Source organism: Lampetra planeri, unplaced genomic scaffold, assembly GCF_965212315.1.
Source record: "Lampetra planeri unplaced genomic scaffold, kcLamPlan1.2.h2 scaffold_220, whole genome shotgun sequence".
NCBI lineage: Eukaryota > Metazoa > Chordata > Hyperoartia > Petromyzontiformes > Petromyzontidae > Lampetra > Lampetra planeri.
The window spans coordinates 36,859-60,872 of NW_027614968.1; the positions used below are offsets into that span (position 1 = coordinate 36,859).

The window sequence follows — 24,014 nt, forward strand, 5'->3', positions numbered from 1 at the left end:
GTCTGAGTGACTGACTGAGTGAGTGAGCGAGTGACTAAGTGAGTGACTAAGTGAGTGGCTGAGTGAGTGAGAGAGCGACTGAGTGACTGAGTGGGTGAGTGAGTAGCTGAGTGACTGACTGACTAAGTGACTGACTGAGTGAGTAGCTGAGTGACTGACTAAGTGACTGACTGGGTGAGTGACTGAGTGAGTGACTAAGTGGGCGAGTGACTGAGTCTAGAATTCCCAGAGGCTGTCTGAGTCCACCGTCTGGGAGTCGGCTCGGAGCGACGAGGCGTGGTCCCCCCTCACGTAGCAACCAGAGCTCCCCACCCTGCACACGCATAGCAACCATGCACACATAGCAACCACGCGCTTAGCAACCCCTCACGTAGCAACCAGAGCTCCCCACCCTGCACACGCATAGCAACCACGCGCTTAGCAACCACGCACATAGCAACCACGCGCTTAGCAACCCCTCACGTAGCAACCAGAGCTCCCCACCCTGCACACGCACATAGCAACCACGCACGCATAGCAACCACACACACACATAGCAACCACGCACATAGCAACCACAGCACCCCACCCTGTACACGCATAGCAACCACACACACATAGCAACCACACGCTTAGCAACCACGCACACACATAGCAACCACACGCTTAGCAACCACGCACACACATAGCAACCACAGCACCCCACCCTGCACACGCACACAGCAACCAGATAGAGATGCACCCCCCCCCCCCCACACCCCACCACTACCCCCCCACCCCCCCCACCACCCCCCCCCCCCACCACCCCCCCCGCACCTACCCCCCCGCCGCCGCCCCCCCCGCCGCCGCCCCCCCGCCGCCGCCCCCACCCCGCCGCCCCCCACCCCCCCCCTCACCCCACCCCCCCACCACTACCCCCCCACAACCCCCCCCGCACCTACCCCCCCCCCACACCTACCCCCCCGCCACCACCCCGCCGCCACCACCCCCCCGCCACCACCCCCCCGCCACCACCCCCCCCGCCACCACCCCCCCCGCCACCACCCCCCCCACTACCCCCCCACCCCCCTCACCCCACCCACCGTATGGCCACGTGGTTGCGAGGGTGAAGCTCCAGGCAGAAGGAGCTGGGGGGGGGATCGGCCGCGTCGCTCACGGAGACGGAGCCATCGGCAGAGACGACCCACGCACGCCCATCCTCCGCTACACACACGGTGAGACGCACACGGTGAGACGCATACACACACAGACAGTGAGACACACACAGTGAGACACATACACACACAGACAGTGAGACACACACAGTGAGACAGACAGTGAGACACACACAGTGAGACAGACACACACAGACAGGTAGACTCACACAGTGAGACACACAGTGAGACACACACACAGTGAGACACACACACAGACAGGTAGACTCACACAGTGAGACACACAGTGAGACACACACACAGTGAGACACACACACACAGACAGGTAGACTCACACAGTGAGACACACACACAGTGAGACACACACACACAGACAGGTAGACTCACACAGTGAGACACACAGTGAGACACACACACAGTGAGACACACACACACAGACAGGTAGACTCACACAGTGAGACACACACACACACAGTGAGAGAGAGTGAGTGGGTGAGCTAGTGAACGAGTGGGTGAGTGAGCTGGTGAGTGAGTGAGTGAGCGGGTGAGTGAGCTGGTGAGCGAGCGCTCACCGTGTAGGTGGTATGTCCCCCCCAGTGATCCCGTGCTGAGCGTGAACGACTCGTGGGTGAGCGAGCGAGCGAGCTGGTGAGCGAGTGAGCTGGTGAGCGAGCAGGGGAGCTAGCTGGTGAGCTGGTGAGTAAGCTGGTGAGCTAGCAAGCTAGTGAACGAGTGAGTGAGTGAGCTGGTGAGCGAGCTGGTGAGCGAGCTGGTGAGCTGGTGAGTAAGCTGGTGAGCTAGCAAGCTAGTGAACGAGTGAGTGAGTGAGCTGGTGAGCGAGCAGGGGAGCTAGCTAGTGAGCTGGTGAGTAAGCTGGTGAGCTAGCAAGCTAGTGAACGAGTGAGTGAGCGAGCTGGTGAGCGAGCTGGTGAGCGAGCTGGTGAGCGAGCGGGGTGAGCGAGCGGGGTGAGCGAGCGGGTGAGCGAGCGGGTGAGCGAGCGGGTGTGAGCGAGCGGGTGAGCGAGCGGGTGAGCGAGCGGGTGAGCGAGCGGGTGAGCGAGCGGGTGAGTGAGCGTGTGCTCACCGTGTAGATGGTATGTCCCCCCCAGCGATCCTGTGGCGAGCGTGAACGACTCGTGAGCGAGTGGGTGAGTGAGCGAGCTAGCGAACGAACGAGTGGGTGAGCGAGCTGGTGAGCGAGTGAGTGAGCTGGTGAGCTGGTGAGTGAGCGAGCTGGTGAGTGAGTGAGCGAGTGAGCTGGCGGGTGAGCGTGCGCTCACCGTGTAGATGGTATGTCCCCCCCAGTGATCCCGTGCTGAGCGTGAACGACTCGTGAGCGAGTGGGTGAGTGAGCGAGCTAGCGAATGAACGAGTGGGTGAGCGAGCGAGCTAGCGAACGAACGAGTGGGTGAGCGAGCGAGCTAGCGAACGAACGAGTGGGTGAGTGAGCGAGCTAGCGAACGAACGAGTGGGTGAGTGAGCGAGCTAGCGAATGAACGAGTGGGTGAGCGAGCGAGCTAGCGAACGAACGAGTGGGTGAGTGAGCGAGCTAGCGAACGAACGAGTGGGTGAGCGAGCGAGCTAGCGAACGAACGAGTGGGTGAGCGAGCGAGCTAGCGAACGAACGAGTGGGTGAGTGAGCGAGCTAGCGAACGAACGAGTGGGTGAGCGAGCGAGCTAGCGAATGAACGAGTGGGTGAGAGAGCGAGCTAGCGAATGAACGAGTGGGTGAGTGAGCGAGCTAGCGAACGAACGAGTGGGTGAGCGAGCGAGCTAGCGAACGAACGAGTGGGTGAGTGAGCGAGCTAGCGAACGAACGAGTGGGTGAGCGAGCGAGCTAGCGAACGAACGAGTGGGTGAGCGAGCGAGCTAGCGAACGAACGAGTGGGTGAGCGAGCGAGCTAGCGAACGAACGAGTGGGTGAGTGAGCGAGCTAGCGAACGAACGAGTGGGTGAGTGAGCGAGCTAGCGAACGAACGAGTGGGTGAGCGAGCGAGCTAGCGAACGAACGAGTGGGTGAGTGAGCGAGCTAGCGAACGAACGAGTGGGTGAGTGAGCGAGCTAGCGAATGAACGAGTGGGTGAGTGAGCGAGCTAGCGAACGAACGAGTGGGTGAGCGAGCGAGCTAGCGAACGAACGAGTGGGTGAGTGAGCGAGCTAGCGAACGAACGAGTGGGTGAGCGAGCGAGCGAGCGAACGAACGAGTGGGTGAGTGAGCGAGCTAGCGAACGAACGAGTGGGTGAGTGAGCGAGCTAGCGAATGAACGAGTGGGTGAGTGAGCGAGCTAGCGAACGAACGAGTGGGTGAGCGAGCGAGCGAGCGAATGAGCTGGCGAGTGAGCTGGTGAGTGAGCGGGCGGGTGAGCGAGCGAGCGAGCGAGCGAGCTAGCGAACGAGTGGGTGAGCGAGCGAGCTAGCGAATGAACGAGTGGGTGAGCGAGCGAGCGAATGAGCTGGCGAGTGAGCTGGTGAGTGAGCGGGCGGGTGAGCGAGCGAGCGAGTGAGCGAGCTGGTGAGTGAGCGGGCGGGTGAGCTAGCGAGCGAGTGAGTGAGCTGGCGGGCGAGCGTGCGCTCACCGTGTAGATGGTAAGTCCCCCCCAGCGATCCCGTGCTGAGCGTGAACGACTCGTGAGCGAGTGGGTGAGTGAGCGAGCTAGCGAACGAACGGGTGAGCGAGCGAGCGAGCGAATGAGCTGGCGAGCGAGCGGGCGAGCGAGCGGGCGAGCGTGCGCTCACCGTGTAGATGGTAAGTCCCCCCCAGTGATCCCGTGCTGAGCGTGAACGACTCGTGGGTGGCCCGGTTGGCGTCCAGCGCGCCGCTGCCGCGTCTCACAGCCACGAAGCCGTGAGGCCCCCGCAGCGTTAGCAGGGGGCGGTTCACCACCCGCAGCGCAAACTCCTCAGCCTCCGCTACACACACACACACCAGGGCACAGGTCACAGGTCACCAGGTCACCAGGGCACAGGTCACAAGCTCACTCACCCACCCACCCACACACTCACTCACCCATTCACCCACTCACCCACCCACCCATTCACCCATTCACCCACTCACCCACCCACCCACCCACTCACCGACCCACTCACCCACTCACCCACTCATTCACCCACTCAGACACCCATTCACCCTCTCACTCACCCATTCACCCACTCACTCACACACTCACCCACACTCACTCACCCACTCACTCATTCACCCACTCAGACACCCATTCACCCTCTCACTCACCCATTCACCCTCTCACCCACACACTCACCCACCCATTCATTCATTCATTCACCCACTCAGACACCCATTCACCCTCTCACTCACCCATTCACCCTCTCACCCACACACTCACCCACCCACTCACCCATTCATTCATTCATTCACCCACTCAGACACCCATTCACCCTCTCACTCACCCATTCACCCTCTCACCCACACACTCACTCACTCACCCACCCACCCACCCATTCACCCACTCAGACACCCATTCACCCTCTCACTCACCCATTCACCCTCTCACCCACACACTCACCCACCCACTCACCCACTCACCCACCCATTCATTCATTCACCCACTCAGACACCCATTCACCCTCTCACTCACCCATTCACCCTCTCACCCACACACTCACCCACACACTCACCCACACACTCACCCATTCATTCATTCATTCACCCACTCAGACACCCATTCACCCTCTCACTCACCCATTCACCCTCTCACCCACACACTCACTCACTCACCCACCCACCCACCCATTCACCCACTCAGACACCCATTCACCCTCTCACTCACCCATTCACCCTCTCACCCACACACTCACCCACCCACTCACCCACTCACCCACCCATTCATTCATTCACCCACTCAGACACCCATTCACCCTCTCACTCACCCATTCACCCTCTCACCCACACACTCACCCACACACTCACCCACACACTCACCCATTCATTCATTCATTCACCCACTCAGACACCCATTCACCCTCTCACTCACCCATTCACCCTCTCACCCACACACTCACCCACACTCACACACCCACTCACCCACCCAGTCGTGAGGCTGTAGTGAGTGTGTGTGTAGTGAGGCTGTAGTGAGCGTGTGTGTAGTGTATGTGCAGTGTGTAACGAGGCTGTAGTGAGTGTGTAGTGTGTGCGAGTAGTGTGTGTGTAGTGAGTGTGTATTGAGTGTGTAGCGAGGCTGTAGTGTGAGTGTGTAGTGCGTGTGTAGCGAGGCTGTAGTGTGAGTGTGTAGTGCGTGTGTAGCGAGGCTGTAGTGTGAGTGTGTAGTGCGTGTGTAGTGAGTGTGTAGTGAGTGTGTAGCGAGGCTGTAGTGTGAGTGTGTAGTGTGTGTGTAGTGTGAGTGTGTAGTGTGAGTGTGTAGTGTGAGTGTGTAGTGTGTAGTGTGAGTGTGTAGTGTGAGTGTGTAGTGTGAGTGTGTAGTGTGTAGTGTGAGTGTGTAGTGTGTAGTGTAACGAGGCTGTAGTGTGTGTGTGTAACGAGGCTGTAGTGTGTAGTGAGTGTGTAGTAGTGCGAGTGTAGTGAGGCTGTAGTTTGTAGTGAGTGAGTGTAGCGCTACCGGCTGTGTCGGCGGTGGCCTGTAGCTGTAGTGTGAGTGTGTGTAGTGTGTGTGAGTGTGTGTGTAGTGTGTGTGAGTGTGAGTAGTGTGTGTGAGTAGTGTGTGTGAGTGTGTGTAGTGAGTGTGTGTGTGTAGTGAGTGTGTGTGTGTAGTGAGTGAGTGTGTGTGTAGTGAGTGTGTGTGGTGAGTGTGTGTGTAGTGAGTGTGTGTGTAGTGAGTGTGTGTGTAGTGAGTGTGTAGCGTGAGTGTGTAGTGTGTGTGTAGTGAGTGTGTAGCGTGAGTGTGTGAGTAGTGTGTGTGTGGCGCTACCGGCTGTGTCGGCGGTGGCCTGTAGCTGTAGTGTGAGTGTGTGAGTAGTGAGTAGTGTGTGTGAGTGTGAGTAGTGTGTGTGAGTGTGTGTAGTGAGTGTGTGTGAGTAGTGTGTGTGAGTGTGTGTAGTGAGTGTGTGTGTGTAGTGAGTGAGTGTGTGTAGCGTGAATGAGTGAGTGAGTAGTGTGTGTGTGGCGCTACCGGCTGTGTCGGCGGTGGCCTGTAGTTGTAGTGTGAGTGTGTGTAGTGTGTGTGTGTAGTGTGTGTAGTGTGTGTAGTGAGCGTGTGTAGCGCTACCGGCTGTGTCGGCGGTGGCCTGTAGTTGTAGTGCGAGTGTGTGAGTAGTGAGTGTGTGTAGTGAGTGTGTGTGTGTAGTGTGTGTAGTGAGCGTGTGGTGTGTGTGTGGCGCTACCGGCTGTGTCGGCGGTGGCCTGTAGTTGTAGTACGAGTGTGTGAGTAGTGAGTGTGTGTAGTGAGTGTGTGTGTGTAGTGTGTGTAGTGAGTGTGTGTAGTGAGCGTGTGGTGTGTGTGTGGCGCTACCGGCTGTGTCGGCGGTGGCCTGTAGTTGTAGTGTGAGTGTGTGAGTAGTGAGTGTGTGTAGTGAGTGTGTGTAGTGAGCGTGTGGTGTGTGTGTGGCGCTACCGGCTGTGTCGGCGGTGGCCTGTAGTTGTAGTGTGAGTGTGTGAGTAGTGAGTGTGTGTAGTGAGTGTGTGTAGTGAGCGTGTGGTGTGTGTGTGGCGCTACCGGCTGTGTCGGCGGTGGCCTGTAGTTGCCCGTTCTTCTTCGCCGTCACGAACTTCCCCCCACGGAGCTGCAGCGCCACGGCGCGGCCTCGCCACACCACCTCAAACACAGCCGCACTGCTCCTACAGTCACACACACACAGTCACACACACACACACAGTCACACAGTCACACACACACAGTCACACAGTCACACACAGCGTGTCACACACACACAGTCACACACACAGTCACACACACAGTCACACACACACAGTCACACACACACAGTCACACAGTCACACACACACACGCCACACCACCTCAAACACAGCCGCACTGCTCCTACAGTCAGTCACACAGTCACACACAGAGACACACACACACAGTCACACACACACACAGTCACACACAGTCACACACACAGACACACACACGCCACACCACCTCAAACACAGCCGCACTGCTCCTACAGTCAGTCACACACAGTCACACACAGCGTGTCACACAGTCACACACAGCGTGTCACACAGTCACACACAGCGTGTCACACACACAGCGTGTCACACACACACACACAGCGTGTCACACAGTCACACACACACAGTCACACACACACGCCACACCACCTCAAACACAGCCGCACTGCTCCTACAGTCAGTCACACACAGTCACACACAGCGTGTCACACAGTCACACAGCGTGTCACACAGTCACACACACACGCCACACCACCTCAAACACAGCCGCACTGCTCCTACAGTCAGTCACACACAGTCACACACAGCGTGTCACACAGTCACACACACACAGTCACACACAGTCACACACACACACAGCGTATCACACAGTCACACAGTCACACACACGCCACACCACCTCAAACACAGCCGCACTGCTCCTACAGTCAGTCACACACAGCGTGTCACACAGTCACACACACACACACAGTCACACACACGCCACACCACCTCAAACACAGCCGCACTGCTCCTACAGTCAGTCACACACAGCGTGTCACACAGTCACACACACACACACAGTCACACACACGCCACACCACCTCAAACACAGCCGCACTGCTCCTACACTCACACACAGTCACACACAGTCACACACAGTCAGTCACACGCAGCGTGTCACACACAGTCAGTCACACACGCACGGGGAGACACGGGGGAGACGCGTGGAGATTTGTGAAGACGCGTGGGGACACGTGGAGACACGGGGTGACAGGTGAAGACACGTGGAGACACGGGGAGATTTGTGAAGACGCGTGGAGACAGAGGGAGACGCGTGGAGACGCGTGGAGACACGGGGTGACAGGTGAAGACACGTGGAGACACGGGGAGATTTGTGAAGACACGGTGAGACAGAGGGAGACACGGGGAGACGCGTGGAGACACGGGGAGACAGGTGAAGACACGGGGAGACGCGTGGAGACACGGGGAGACAGGTGAAGACGCGTGGAGACGTGGGGAGACGCGTAGAGACGCGTGGAGACACGGGGAGACACATAGAGACACGGGGGAGACACGGGGGAGACACGGGGGAGACACGGTGGAGATACAGGGAGACACTGGGAAAAAGGTGAAGACACGTGGAGACAGAGGGAGACACGTGGAGACACGGGGAGACACGGGGAGACGCGTGGAGACAGAGGGAGACACGGTGGAAACAGGGGGAGACACGGGAAGATGCGTGGAGACAGAGGGAGACACGGTGGAGACACATGAAGACTTGTGAAGACACGTAGAGACACATGGAGACACGGGGAGACGCGTGGAGACACGGGGAGACGCGGGGAGACGCGTGGAGATTTGTGAAGACACGGGGAGACACATAGAGACACGGGGGGACACGGGGAGACACGGAGAGAAAGGTGAAGACACGTGGAGACAGAGGGAGACACGGGGAGACACGGTGGAGACAGGGGGAGACACAGTGGAGACAGGGGGAGACACGGGGAGACACGTGGAGACACGGGGAGACGCAGGGAGACACAGAGACACGGTGGAGACTTGTGAAGACACGGTGGAGACACGGGGAGACACGGGGAGACGCAGGGAGACACATAGAGACACGGGGAGACTTGTGAAGACACGGTGGAGACACGGGGAGACACGGGGAGACGCATAGAGACACGGTGGAGACTTGTGAAGACACGGTGGAGACACGGGGAGACACGTGGAGACGCGTGGAGACACGGGGAGACACGGGGAGACACGGTGGAGACACGGGGGAGACACGCGGAGACGCAGAGACACGGTGGAGACAGGGGGAGACACATGAAGACTTGTGGAGACACGTGAAGACACAGGGGAGACACGTGGAGACTTGCGAAGACACGGGGAGACACGTGGAGACACGGTGGAGACACGGGGGAGACACGGGGGAGACACGGGGGAGACTTGCGAAGACACGGGGGAGACACGGGGAGACTTGCGAAGACACGGGGAGACACGTGGGAGACATGGGGAGACTTGCGAAGACACGGGGGAGACACGTGGAGACACGGGGGAGACGCGTGGAGACTTGCGAAGACACGGGGGAGACACGTGGAGACACGGGGGAGACGCGTGGAGACTTGTGAAGACACGGGGGAGACACGTGGAGACACGTGGAGACACGGGGAGACACGTGGAGACACGGGGGAGACACGCGGAGACACGGGGGAGACACGTGGAGACACGGGGGAGACGCGTGGAGACTTGTGAAGACACGGGGGAGACACGGGGAGACTTGTGAAGACACGGGGGAGACACGTGAAGACACGGGGGAGACACGGGGAGACACGTGGAGACACGGGGGAGACACGGGGAGACTTGCGAAGACACGTGGAGACACGGGGGAGACGCGTGGAGACTTGTGAAGACACGGGGAGACACGGGGACACTTGCGAAGACACGGGGAGACACGTGGAGACACGGGGAGACTTGCGAAGACACGGGGGAGACACGGGGAGACTTGCGAAGACACGGGGGAGACACGGGGAGACTTGTGAAGACACGGGGGAGACACGTGGAGACACGGGGGAGACGCGTGGAGACTTGTGAAGACACGGGGGAGACACGTGGAGACACGGGGGAGACACGGGGAGACTTGCGAAGACACGGGGGAGACACGTGGAGACACGTGGAGACACGGGGAGACTTGCGAAGACACGGGGGAGACACGTGGAGACACGGGGAGACACGGGGGAGACACGGGGAGACTTGCGAAGACACGGGGGAGACACGTGGAGACACGGGGAGACGCGTGGAGACTTGTGAAGACACGTGGAGACACGTGGAGAGAGTCTCACTGCGATGAGGCGGAGGCTTGAAGTCCACCGCTGGCTGCGCTCACGGCCCAGTAGGAGCCTCCGAAGCAGCGCAGAGACCAGCCACCCGGCACGGCCTCCATCTGGAACGTCTCCGTCTCCCCCTCCTCCTCCTGGTTGGCTGAGATGTCCAGCCCTGAGACACGGAGACACAGAGACACGGAGACACAGAGACACAGAGACACGGAGACACGGAGTCAGAGAGAGACACAGGGAGAGAGAGACACGGAGTCAGAGAGAGACACAGGGAGAGAGAGACACAGAGAGAGAGACACAGAGAGAGAGACACAGAGAGAGAGAGACACAGAGAGAGAGACACAGAGAGAGAGAGAGACAGACACAGAGAGAGACACAGAGACACAGAGAGAGAGAGACACAGAGAGAGAGAGACACAGAGACACAGACACAGAGACACAGAGAGAGAGACACAGACACGCCCACCAACTCAGTCAGTCACTCACCCCACCACCCACCCACCCATCCACTCACCCACCCATCCACTCACCCACTCACCCACCCACCCACCCACCAACTCACCCACCCACCCTCCCCCCCACTCACCCACCCACCCACTCACCCACCAACCAACTCACTCACCCGCCAACCAACCCACTCACCCACCAACCAACCAACCAACTCACTCACCCTCCCCTCCCACTCACCCACCCACCAACCAACTCACTCACCCTCCCCCCCACTCACCCACCCACCTACCAACTCACTCACCCACCAACCAACTCACCCACCCACCCACTCACCCTCCCCCCCACTCACTCACCCACTCACCCACCCACCCTCGCCCCCACTCACCCACCCACCCACCCACCCACCAACTCACCCACCCACCCTCCCCCCCCACTCACCCACCCACCCACTCACCCACCAACCAACTCACTCACCCGCCAACCAACCCACTCACCCACCAACCAACCAACCAACTCACTCACCCTCCCCCCCACTCACCCACCCACCAACCAACTCACTCACCCTCCCCCCCACTCACCCACCCACCTACCAACTCACTCACCCACCAACCAACTCACCCACCCACCCACTCACCCTCCCCCCCACTCACTCACCCACTCACCCACCCACCCTCGCCCCCACTCACCCACCCACCCACCCACCCACCAACTCACCCACCCACCCTCCCCCCCACTCACCCACCCACCCACTCACCCACCAACCAACTCACTCACCCGCCAACCAACCCACTCACCCACCAACCAACCAACCAACTCACTCACCCTCCCCCCCACTCACCCACCCACCAACCAACTCACTCACCCTCCCCCCCACTCACCCACCCACCTACCAACTCACTCACCCACCAACCAACTCACCCACCCACCCACTCACCCTCCCCCCCACTCACTCACCCACTCACCCACCCACCCTCGCCCCCACTCACCCACCCACCCACCCACCCACCAACTCACCCACCCACCCTCCCCCCCACTCACCCACCCACCCACTCACCCACCAACCAACTCACTCACCCGCCAACCAACCCACTCACCCACCAACCAACCAACCAACTCACTCACCCTCCCCCCCACTCACCCACCCACCAACCAACTCACTCACCCTCCCCCCCACTCACCCACCCACCTACCAACTCACTCACCCACCAACCAACTCACCCACCCACCCACTCACCCTCCCCCCCACTCACTCACCCACTCACCCACCCACCCTCGCCCCCACTCACCCCACCCACCCACCCACCCACCAACTCACCCCACCCACCCTCCCCCCCCACTCACCCACCCACCCACTCACCCACCAACCAACTCACTCACCCGCCAACCAACCCACTCACCCACCAACCAACCAACCAACTCACTCACCCTCCCCCCCACTCACCCACCCACCAACCAACTCACTCACCCTCCCCCCCACTCACCCCACCCACCTACCAACTCACTCACCCACCAACCAACTCACCCACCCACCCACTCACCCTCCCCCCCACTCACTCACCCACTCACCCACCCACCCTCGCCCCCACTCACCCACCCACCCACCCACCCACCAACTCACCCACCCACCCTCCCCCCCACTCACCCACCCACCCACTCACCCACCAACCAACTCACTCACCCGCCAACCAACCCACTCACCCACCAACCAACCAACCAACTCACTCACCCTCCCCCCCACTCACCCACCCACCTACCAACTCACTCACCCACCAACCAACTCACCCACCCACCCACTCACCCTCCCCCCCACTCACTCACCCACTCACCCACCCACCCTCGCCCCCACTCACCCACCCACCCACCCACCAACCAACTCACCCACCCACTCACCCACCCACCCTCCCCCCCACTCACCCACCCACCCACCCACCCACTCACCCACCAACCAACTCACTCACCTACTCACCCACTCGCCCTCCCCCCCACCCCCTCACCCACCCACCCACCCACCCACCCACCCACCCACTCACCCACCCACCCAGCCACCCACCCACTCACCCTCCCACTCACCCTGCCTGGCTGACACGGCCCTGCCACTGGAGTTGCCCCTCAAGGTGACTTGGGCTCGCGACTCCTCCAACACAAACAGCTCGTCCTTGGCGGGGCGCGACGACGCAGACGACGACGCCGCACGGACGGATTTAAGAATCCCGGAAGGCCCCGACGGGCACAGATAGCGCCCTTCTGTGTCCTGGGGAGACGGGGGGGGGGGCGGGGGGTCAGTGGGGGGGGGGGGGGTTAGTGGGGGGGGGGGGGTCAGTGGGGGGGGGGGCGGGGGGGGGGGGGTCAGTGGGGGGGGGGGGGTCAGTGGGGGGGGGGCAGACGCAGTAGGGAGGGGAGGGAGGGCGAGTGGGCGAGCGAGTGGGCGAGCGGGTGGGCGAGCGAGTGAGTAAGTGGGGGCGGTGAGTGAGTGAGTGAGCGGGCGGGCGAGTCCGTGAGCGGGGTGAGCGAGTGGGCGAGCGGGTGGGCGAGCGAGTGAGTAAGTGGGGCGGTGAGTGAGTGAGTGAGTGAGTGGGCGGGCGGGGCGAGTCCGTGAGCGGGTGAGCGAGTGGGCGAGCGGGTGGGCGAGCGGGTGAGTGGGGTAGTGAGTGGGTGAGTGAGCGGATGAGTGAGTGAGTGGGTGGGTGGGTGAGTGGGGTAGTGAGTGGGCAAGTGAGTGAGCGGGCGAGCGGGTCCATGAGTGAGTGAGTGAGCGGGCGAGCGGGTCCGTGAGTGGGCGAGTGAGTGGGTGACTGACTGAGCGAGCGAGTGGGCGAGTGAGCGAGCGACTGAGCGAGCGAGCGGGGCGGGCGAGCGGGTCCGTGAGCGAGCGAGCGAGCCTCTGTCTTTGTTGTGTGTGTGTGTCTCTGTGCGTCTGCCTCAGTGTGCGTGTGTCTCTCTGTGTGTCTGCCTCAGTGTGTGTGTGTGTGTCTCAGTGTGTGTGTGTGTGTGTGTCTCAGTGTGTGTGTGTGTGTGTGTCTCAGTGTGTGTGTGTGTCTCTGTGTGTCTGCCTCAGTGTGTGTGTGTGTGTGTGTCTCAGTGTGTGTGTGTGTCTCTGCGCGTCTGCCTCAGTGTGTGCGTGTGTCTCTCTGCGCGTCTGCCTCAGTGTGTGTGTGTGTGTGTCTCTCTCCCCGTCTGCCTCAGTGTGTGTGTGTGTGTCTGCCTCAGTGTGTGTGTGTGTGTGTCTCTCTCCCCGTCTGCCTCAGTGTGTGTGTGTCTCTCTGTGTGTCTGCCTCAGTGTGTGTGTCTCTCTCCCCGTCTGCCTCAGTGTGTGTGTCTCTCTGTGTGTCTGCCTCAGTGTGTGTGTGTGTGTCTCTCTGTGCGTCTGCCTCAGTGTGTGTGTCTCTCTGTGTGTCTGCCTCAGTGTGTGTGTGTGTGTCTCTCTGTGCGTCTGCCTCAGTGTGTGTGTGTGTGTCTCTCTGTGTGTCTGCCTCAGTGTGTGTGTGTGTGTCTCAGTGTGTGTGTGTCTCTCTCCCCGTCTGCCTCAGTGTGTGTGTGTGTGTGTGTCTCAGTGTGTGTGTGTGTGTGTCTCTGCGCGTCTGCCTCAGTGTGTGTGTGTGTGTCTCTCTCCCCGTCTGCCTCAGTGTGTGTGTGTGTGTGTGTCTCTGTGTGTCTGCCTCAGTGTGTGTGTCTCTCTGTGTGTCTGCCTCAGTGTGTGTGTCTCTCTGTGTGTCTGCCTCAGTGTGTGTGTCTCTCTGTGTGTCTGCCTCAGTGTGTGTGTCTCTCTCCCCGTCTGCCTCAGTGTGTGTGTGTGTGTGTGTCTCTGTGTGTCTGCCTCAGTGTGTGTGTGTGTGTGTCTGCCTCAGTGTGTGTGTGTGTCTGCCTCAGTGTGTGTGTCTCTGTGTGTCTGCCTCAGTGTGTGTGTCTCTGTGTGTGTGTGTGTCTCTGTGTGTCTGCCTCAGTGTGTGTGTGTGTGTGTCTCTGTGTGTCTGCCTCAGTGTGTGTGTGTGTGTCTCTGTGTGTGTGTGTGTCTCTGTGTGTCTGCCTCAGTGTGTGTGTGTGTGTGTCTCTGTGTGTGTGTGTGTCTCTGTGTGTCTGCCTCAGTGTGTGTCTCTCTGTGTGTCTGCCTCAGTGTGTGTGTGTGTGTCTGCCTCAGTGTGTGTGTGTGTGTGTGTCTCTGTGTGTCTGCCTCAGTGTGTGTGTGTCTCTCTGTGTGTCTGTCTCAGTGTGTGTGTGTGTCTCTGCGCGTCTGCCTCAGTGTGTGTGTGTGTCTCTCTCCCCGTCTGCCTCAGTGTGTGTGTGTGTGTCTGCCTCAGTGTGTGTGTGTGTGTGTCTCTCTCCCCGTCTGCCTCAGTGTGTGTGTGTCTCTGTGTGTCTGCCTCAGTGTGTGTGTGTGTCTGCCTCAGTGTGTGTGTGTGTGTGTCTCTGTGTGTGTGTGTGTGTGTCTGTGTGTGTGTGTGTCTCTGTGTGTCTGCCTCAGTGTGTGTGTGTGTGTCTGCCTCAGTGTGTGTGTGTGTGTGTGTCTCTGTGTGTGTGTGTGTCTCTCTCCCCGTCTGCCTCAGTGTGTGTGTGTGTCTCTCTGTGTGTCTGCCTCAGTGTGTGTGTGTGCGTCTCTCTGTGTGTCTGCCTCAGTGTGTGTGTCTCTCTCCCCGTCTGCCTCAGTGTGTGTGTGTCTCTCTGTGTGTCTGCCTCAGTGTGTGTGTCTCTCTCCCCGTCTGCCTCAGTGTGTGTGTGTGTGTGTCTCTGTGTGTGTGTGTGTCTCTGTGCGTCTGCCTCAGTGTGTGTGTGTGTCTCTCTGTGTGTCTGCCTCAGTGTGTGTGTGTGTCTCTCTCCCCGTCTGCCTCAGTGTGTGTGTGTGTGTGTCTCTGTGTGTCTGCCTCAGTGTGTGTGTGTGTGTGTCTCTGTGTGTGTGTGTGTGTCTCTGTGTGTGTGTGTGTGTCTCTGTGTGTGTGTGTGTCTCTGCGTGTCTGCCTCAGTGTGTGTGTGTGTGTCTCTCTCCCCGTCTGCCTCAGTGTGTGTGTGTGTCTCTCTCCCCGTCTGCCTCAGTGTGTGTGTGTGTGTGTGTCTCTGCGCGTCTGCCTCAGTGTGTGTGTGTGTGTCTCTCTCCCCGTCTGCCTCAGTGTGTGTGTGTGTCTCTCTCCCCGTCTGCCTCAGTGTGTGTGTGTGTGTGTCTCTGCGCGTCTGCCTCAGTGTGTGTGTGTGTCTCTCTCCCCGTCTGCCTCAGTGTGTGTGTGTGTGTCTCTCTGTGCGTCTGCCTCAGTGTGTGTGTGTGTGTGCGTCTGCCTCAGTGTGTGTGTGTGTGTCTGCCTCAGTGTGTGTGTGTGTCTCTCTGTGCGTCTGCCTCAGTGTGTGTGTGTGTCTCTCTGCGCGTCTGCCTCAGCGTGTGTGTGTGTCTGCCTCAGTGTGTGTGTGTGTCTCTCTCCCCGTCTGCCTCAGTGTGTGTGTGTGTCTCTGTGGGTCTGCCTCAGTGTGTGTGTGCGTCTGCCTCAGTGTGTGCGTGTGTGTCTCGTGTCTCTCCCCGCGTCTCCGCGTGCCCCGCACCTTGAAGGCGACGCTCCCCGCGTGGAGTTCGAGGCTGAAGGAGGAGGCCGCGCCGCCCCGGGGAGGCCCCAGGGCCCCGTCGGCCCGCAGGGAGCGCCCGTCGCTCGCTCGCAGCTCGTAGCGGCGGTCCTCGCCAAACGTCAGAGACAGCAGGGAGCCCACGCCCCACGGCACGTCGCACGACACCGACACGGAGTCTCCGCTCAGCTGGGCGTAGCTGCAGAGACACGCGGAGACACACACAGAGACACGCGGAGACACACACAGAGACACATACACACAGAGTCAGACAGAGAGACACAGAGACACACAGACAGCAGCGAGCCCACGCCCCACGGCACGTCGCACGACACGGACACGGAGTCTCCGCTCAGCTGGGCGTAGCTGCAGAGACACGGAGACACAGAGACACACAGAGTCAGACAGAGAGACAGAGAGAGACACACAGAGACACACAGAGAGACCCACAGAGACAGCAGCGAGCCCACGCCCCACGGCACGTCGCACGACACGGACACGGAGTCTCCGCTCAGCTGGGCGTAGCTGCAGAGACACGGACACAGAGACACACAGAGTCAGACAGAGAGACAGAGAGAGACACACAGAGACACACAGAGACCCACAGAGACAGCAGCGAGCCCACGCCCCACGGCACGTCGCACGACACGGACACGGAGTCCCCGCTCAGCTGGGCGTAGCTGCAGAGACACGTGGAGAGAGACACACACAGACACAGAGACACACGGAGTCAGACACACAGAGACAGCAGCGAGCCCACGCCCCACGGCACGTCGCACGACACGGACACCGAGTCCCCGCTCAGCTGGGCGTAGCTGCAGAGAGACACACAGAGTCAGACAGACACAGAGAGAGACACACCGAGTCAGACAGAGACACACAGAGACACACAGAGACACCGAGACACACCGAGACACACAGAGACACACCGAGACACACCGAGACACACCGAGACACACAGAGACCCACAGAGACACACCGAGACACACAGAGACACCGAGACACACCGAGACACGCAGAGACACAGACACACACAGAGACACCGAGACACACCGAGACACACAGAGACACACAGAGACACACGCGAGCCCACGCCCCACGGCACGTCGCACGACACAGACACGGAGTCTCCGCTCAGCTGGGCGTAGCTGCAGAGACACGTGGAGAGAGACACACACAGACACAGAGACACACGGAGTCAGACACACAGAGACAGCAGCGAGCCCACGCCCCACGGCACGTCGCACGACACGGACACCGAGTCCCCGCTCAGCTGGGCGTAGCTGCAGAGAGACACACAGAGTCAGACAGACACAGAGTCAGACAGACACAGAGAGAGACACACAGACACACAGAGACACCGAGTCAGACAGAGACACACACAGACACACAGAGACACCGAGTCAGACAGAGACACACAGAGACACACAGAGACACCGAGTCAGACAGAGACACACAGAGACACACAGAGACACCGAGACACACAGAGACACACAGAGACACGCAGAGACACACAGAGACACACAGAGACACACAGAGACACCGAGACACACAGAGACACCGAGACACACAGAGACACCGAGACACACAGAGACAGCAGGGAGCCCACGCCCCACGGCACGTCGCACGACACGGACACGAGTCCCCGCTCAGCTGAGCGACACACAGAGACACGCAGAGTCAGACAGAGTCAGACAGACACACGCAGACACACGCAGACACACGCAGAGTCAGAGAAACACAGAGACACGCATGGAGTCAGACAGAGACACACGCAGAGAGAGAGACACGCAGAGAGACACGCAGAGAGACACGCAGAGAGACACGCAGAGAGACACGCAGAGAGACACGCAGAGAGACACGCAGAGAGACACGCAGAGAGACACGCAGAGAGACACGCAGAGAGACACGCACAGAGTCCCCAACGTAGCTACAGAGACACACGGAGTCCGACTCAAGATGAATGGGTGGGTATGTGGGTTGGTGAGTGGGTTGGTGGGTGGATTGGTGGGTGGATTGGTGGGTGGGTTGGTGGGTTGGCAGGTGGATTAGTGGGTGGGTGGATGGGTTGGTAGGTTGGTGGGCGGGTGGATTAGTGGGTGGATGGGTTGGTAGTGGTGGGTGGGTTGGTGAGTGGGTGGGTGGATGGATTTGGAGAGTTGGTGGGTGGGTTGGTAGTGGTGGGTTGGTAGTGGTGGGTTGGTAGTGGTGGGTGGGAAAGTTGGTGGGTGGGCGGGTGGATGGGTTTGGAGAGTTGGTGGGTGGGTTGGTAGGTTGGTGGGCGGGTTGGTAGTGGTGGGTTGGTAGTGGTGGGTGGGTTGGTGGGTGGGTTGGAAAGTTGGTGGGTGGGCGGGTGGATGGGTTGGTAGTGGTGGGTGGGTGGGTGGGTGGATTGGTGGGTGGATCATCTCCACCTCTAAATGTTTAATCAGCAGGAACAGTTGTGGCCACAAACCCCGAGGGGAGCCATGCCCCAGAGCAGACAGAGGGGAGGGAGGGGAGGGCGGGCGAGCGGGCGGGCGAGTGAGCGAGTGGGCGAGTGAATGAGCGAGCGGGTGGGTCTGTGAGTGAGTGAGTGGGCGAGCGAGTGGGTGAGTCGGCGAAAGAGAGAACGAGCGGGTGAGTGAGTGGGTGGGCGAGTGAGTGAGTGGGCGAGTGAGTGAGTGGGCGAGTGAGTGAGTGGGCGAGTGGGCGGGCGAGTGAGTGGGCGGGAGAGCGAACGAGCGGGTGAGTGAGTGAGTGAGTGAGTGGGCGAGTGAGTGGGCGGGTGAGTTGGTGGGCAAGTGAGTGAGTGGGCGAGAGAGTGAGTGGGTGAGCGAGTGAGTTAGTGGGTGAGCGAGCGGGTGAGTGAGTGGGTGGGCGAGTGAGTGAGTGAGTGGGTGAGCGAGTGAGTTAGTGGGTGGGCGAGTGAGTGAGTGAGTGGGCGAGTGGGTGAGTGAGGCGAGCTCAGGAGATGAACCGAGATGCTCACCCCGCCCCCTCACCCCTCACCCCACCCCCCTCACCCCCCCTCACCCCCCCGCCCCCTCCCCCCCCCGACAGATGGGGCTGGTTGGGTTCCCCTAGGGGACCTGCAGTCCACGTGGCGGAGAATTTGTGCAGTCGGCTGCACAGACAAAGCTTCCCCGTGTAGCCCGCAACAGCATCCTGGGGCAAGTGCAGCTACAGCGGAGCACCCAGCCACCATCTCACCCACCCACCCACCATCTCACCCACCCACCCACCCAGCATCTCACCCACCCACCCACCCAGCATCTCACCCACCCACCCACCCAGCATCTCACCCACCCACCCACCCAGCATCTCACCCACCCACCCACCCAGCATCTCACCCAGCATCTCACCCACCCACCCACCCAGCATCTCACCCAGCATCTCACCCAGCATCTCACCCAGCATCTCACCCAGCATCTCACCCAGCATCTCACCCACCCACCCACCCACTCACCCACTCACCCACCCACCATCTCACCCACTCACCCACCCACCATCTCACCCACCCACCCACCCACTCACTCACCCACCCACCCACCCACTCACCCACCCACCTACTCACCCACCATCTCACCCACCATCTCACCCACCATCTCACCCACCATCTCACCCACCCACCCACCCACCATCTATCTCACCCACCCACCCACCCACCATCTATCTCACCCACCCACCCACCCACCATCTATCTCACCCACCCACCCACCCACCATCTATCTCACCCACCCACCATCTATCTCACCCACCCACCATCTATCTCACCCACCCACCATCTCACCCACCCACCATCTATCTCACCCACCCACCATCTATCTCACCCACCCACCATCTCACCCACCCACCATCTATCTCACCCACCCACCATCTATCTCACCCACCCACCATCTCACCCACCCACCATCTATCTCACCCACCCACCATCTATCTCACCCACCCACCATCTATCTCACCCACCCACCATCTCACCCACCCACCATCTCACCCACCCACCATCTCACCCACCCACCATCTCACTCACCCACCATCTCACTCACCCACCATCTCACTCACCCACCATCTCACTCACCCACCATCTCACTCACCCACCATCTCACCCACCCACCATCTCACCCACCCACTCACTCACTCACCCACCCACCCACTCACCCACCCACCCACCCACTCACCCACCCACCCACCCACTCACCCACCCACCCACCCACTCACCCACCCACCCACCCACCCACCCAGCATCTCACCCAGCATCTCACCCAGCATCTCACCCAGCATCTCACCCAGCATCTCACCCAGCATCTCACCCAGCATCTCACCCAGCATCTCACCCAGCATCTCACCCAGCATCTCACCCAGCATCTCACCCAGCATCTCACCCAGCATCTCACCCAGCATCTCACCCAGCATCTCACCCAGCATCTCACCCAGCATCTCACCCAGCATCTCACCCAGCATCTCACCCAGCATCTCACCCAGCATCTCACCCAGCATCTCACCCAGCATCTCACCCAGCATCTCACCCAGCATCTCACCCAGCATCTCACCCAGCATCTCACCCAGCATCTCACCCAGCATCTCACCCAGCATCTCACCCAGCATCTCACCCAGCATCTCACCCAGCATCTCACCCAGCATCTCACCCAGCATCTCACCCAGCATCTCACCCAGCATCTCACCCAGCATCTCACCCAGCATCTCACCCAGCATCTCACCCAGCATCTCACCCAGCATCTCACCCAGCATCTCACCCAGCATCTCACCCAGCATCTCACCCAGCATCTCACCCAGCATCTCACCCAGCATCTCACCCAGCATCTCACCCAGCATCTCACCCAGCATCTCACCCAGCATCTCACCCAGCATCTCACCCAGCATCTCACCCAGCATCTCACCCAGCATCTCACCCAGCATCTCACCCAGCATCTCACCCAGCATCTCACCCAGCATCTCACCCAGCATCTCACCCAGCATCTCACCCAGCATCTCACCCAGCATCTCACCCAGCATCTCACCCAGCATCTCACCCAGCATCTCACCCAGCATCTCACCCAGCATCTCACCCAGCATCTCACCCAGCATCTCACCCAGCATCTCACCCAGCATCTCACCCAGCATCTCACCCAGCATCTCACCCAGCATCTCACCCAGCATCTCACCCAGCATCTCACCCAGCATCTCACCCAGCATCTCACCCAGCATCTCACCCAGCATCTCACCCAGCATCTCACCCAGCATCTCACCCAGCATCTCACCCAGCATCTCACCCAGCATCTCACCCAGCATCTCACCCAGCATCTCACCCAGCATCTCACCCAGCATCTCACTCAGCATCTCACTCAGCATCTCACTCAGCATCTCACTCAGCATCTCACCCACCATCTCACCATCTCACTCACCCACCGACCATCTCACTCACCATCTCACTCACCATCTCACTCACCATCTCACTCACCATCTCACTCACCATCTCACTCACCATCTCACTCACCATCTCACTCACCATCTCACTCACCATCTCACTCACCCACCCACCCACCATCTCACCCACACACCCACTCACCCACCCACCATCCCACTCACCCACCCACCATCTCACCCACCCACCCACCATCTCACCCACACACCCACCATCTCACCCACCATCTCACTCACCCACCATCTCACTCACCCACCCACCATCTCACTCACCCACCCACCCACCATCTCACTCATCCACCCATCTCACTCACTCACCCACCCACCATCTCACTCACCCACCCACCCACCATCTCACCCACTCACCATCTCACTCATCCACCCATCTCACTCACCCACCCACCCACCATCTCACTCACCCACCCACCCACCATCTCACTCACTCACCCACCCACCATCTCACTCATCCACCATCTCACTCATCCACCATCTCACTCATCCACCCACCATCTCACTCATCCACCCATCTCACCCACCCACCCAACCCACCATCTCATCCACCATCTCACCCACACACCCACTCACTCACCCACCCACCATCTCACTTACCCACCCACCCACCATCTCACCCACCCACCCACCCACCATCTCACTCACTCACCCATCTCACTCATCCACCCATCTCACTCACTCACCCATCTCACTCACTCACCCATCTCACTCATCCACCCATCTCACTCACTCACCCATCTCACTCACTCACCCATCTCACTCATCCACCCATCTCACTCATCCACCCATCTCACTCACCCACCCATCTCACTCACCCACCCATCTCACCCACCCACCCAACCCACCATCTCATCCACCATCTCACCCACCATCTCACCCACCATCTCACCCACACACCCACCATCTCACCCAGCCACCCACCATCTCACCCACACACCCACCCACCATCTAACCCACACACCCACTCACTCACCCACCCACCATCTCACCCACCTACCCACCCACCATCTCACCCACCCACCATCTCACCAACCCACCATCTCACCAACCCACCATCTCACCAACCCACCCACCCACCATCTCACCCACTAACCCACCCACTCACGCACCATCTCACTCACCCACCCACCATCTCACCCACCCCCCACCATCTGACTCACTCACTCACCCCACCCAACCCACCATCTCACCCACCATCTCACTCATCCACCCATCTCACTCATCCACCCATCTCACTCACCCACCCATCTCACCCACCCACCCATCTCACCCACCCACCCAACCCACCATCTCATCCACCATCTCACCCACCATCTCACCCACACACCCACCATCTCACCCAGCCACCCACCATCTCACCCACACACCCACCCACCATCTAACCCACACACCCACTCACTCACCCACCCACCATCTCACCCACCTACCCACCCACCATCTCACCCACCCACCATCTCACCAACCCACCCACCCACCATCTCACCCACTAACCCACCCACTCACGCACCATCTCACTCACCCACCCACCCACCCACCATCTCACCCACCCCCCACCATCTGACTCACTCACTCACCCCACCCAACCCACCATCTCACCCACCCAGCATCTTACTCAGCCACCCACCCACCATCTCACTCACCCACCCACCCACCCACCATCTCACCAACCCACCCACCATCTCACCCACCCACCATCTCACCCACACAGCCACCCAACCCACCAGCTCGCCAAGAGGGCGTTTCACTCACGGACAGCGACAGAGGGTCTCTGTCCGTCTCGGTCTCTGTCTGTGTGTGTCTGTGAGCGTGCCGGTGGGTGAGCATGCGGGTGGGTGAGCGTGTGGGTGGGTGAGCGTGTGGGTGGGTGAGCGAGCGTGCTGGTGAGTGAGCATGCTGGTGAGTGAGTGAGTGGGTGAGCGTGTGGGTGGGTGGGTGAGTGAGTGGGTGAGCGTGTGGGTGGGTGGGTGGGTGAGTGGGTGAGTGAGTGAGTGAGTGGGTGAGCGTGTGGGTGGGTGAGTGGGTGGGTGGGTGAGCGTGTGGGTGGGTGGGTGGGTGGGCGAGTGAGTGAGTGGGTGAGCGTGTGGGTGGGTGTGTGTGTGTGTGGGTGAGTGAGTGGTTGAGCGTGTGGGTGGGTGAGTGGGTGAGTGAGTGGTTGAGCGTGTGGGTGGGTGGGTGAGTGGGTGAGTGAGTGAGTGGGTGAGCGTGTGGGTGGGTGGATGAGTGTGCTGCTGAGTGTATGTGTGGGTGAGTGTGTGTGTGAGTGAGTGTGCTGCTGAGTGAGTGTGTGTGAGTGTTGGTGAGCTGGTGAGGGTGTGTGGGGTGAGTGAGCTGGTGAGTGAGTGTGTGTGTGTGTGGGTGGGTGAGTGGGTGAGCATGTGGGTGGGTGGCTGAGTGGGTGAGTGAGTGAGTGAGTGGGTGAGCGAGTGAGTGGGTCAGCGTGTGGGTGGGTGGGTGAGTGTGTGGGTGGGTGGGTGAGTGGGTGAGTGAGTGGTTGAGCGTGTGGGTGAGTGGTTGAGCGTGTGGGTGGGTGGGTGAGTGGGTGTGTGTGAGTGTGTGTGAGTGTTGGTGAGTGTTGGTG

At 60.2% G+C, this 24,014-nt stretch overlaps 1 protein-coding gene across 1 annotated transcript in view; it reads right to left on the minus strand.

Annotated features, from left to right (window-relative positions):
• LOC144740479 (fascin-like) overlaps window positions 1-24,014 on the minus strand; it is a 51,832-nt gene continuing 27,818 nt past the window's right edge. The window contains exons 4-10 of the mRNA XM_078623332.1: window positions 16,004-16,220; window positions 12,554-12,734; window positions 10,041-10,194; window positions 6,758-6,879; window positions 3,870-4,043; window positions 1,062-1,182; window positions 1-313 (exon numbers count right to left, since the gene is read on the minus strand). Of these exons, the coding sequence (XP_078479458.1) occupies window positions 217-313; window positions 1,062-1,182; window positions 3,870-4,043; window positions 6,758-6,879; window positions 10,041-10,194; window positions 12,554-12,734; window positions 16,004-16,220 (1,066 nt within the window). The 3' untranslated portion in view covers window positions 1-216. The remainder of the gene's footprint in view (window positions 314-1,061; window positions 1,183-3,869; window positions 4,044-6,757; window positions 6,880-10,040; window positions 10,195-12,553; window positions 12,735-16,003; window positions 16,221-24,014) is intronic.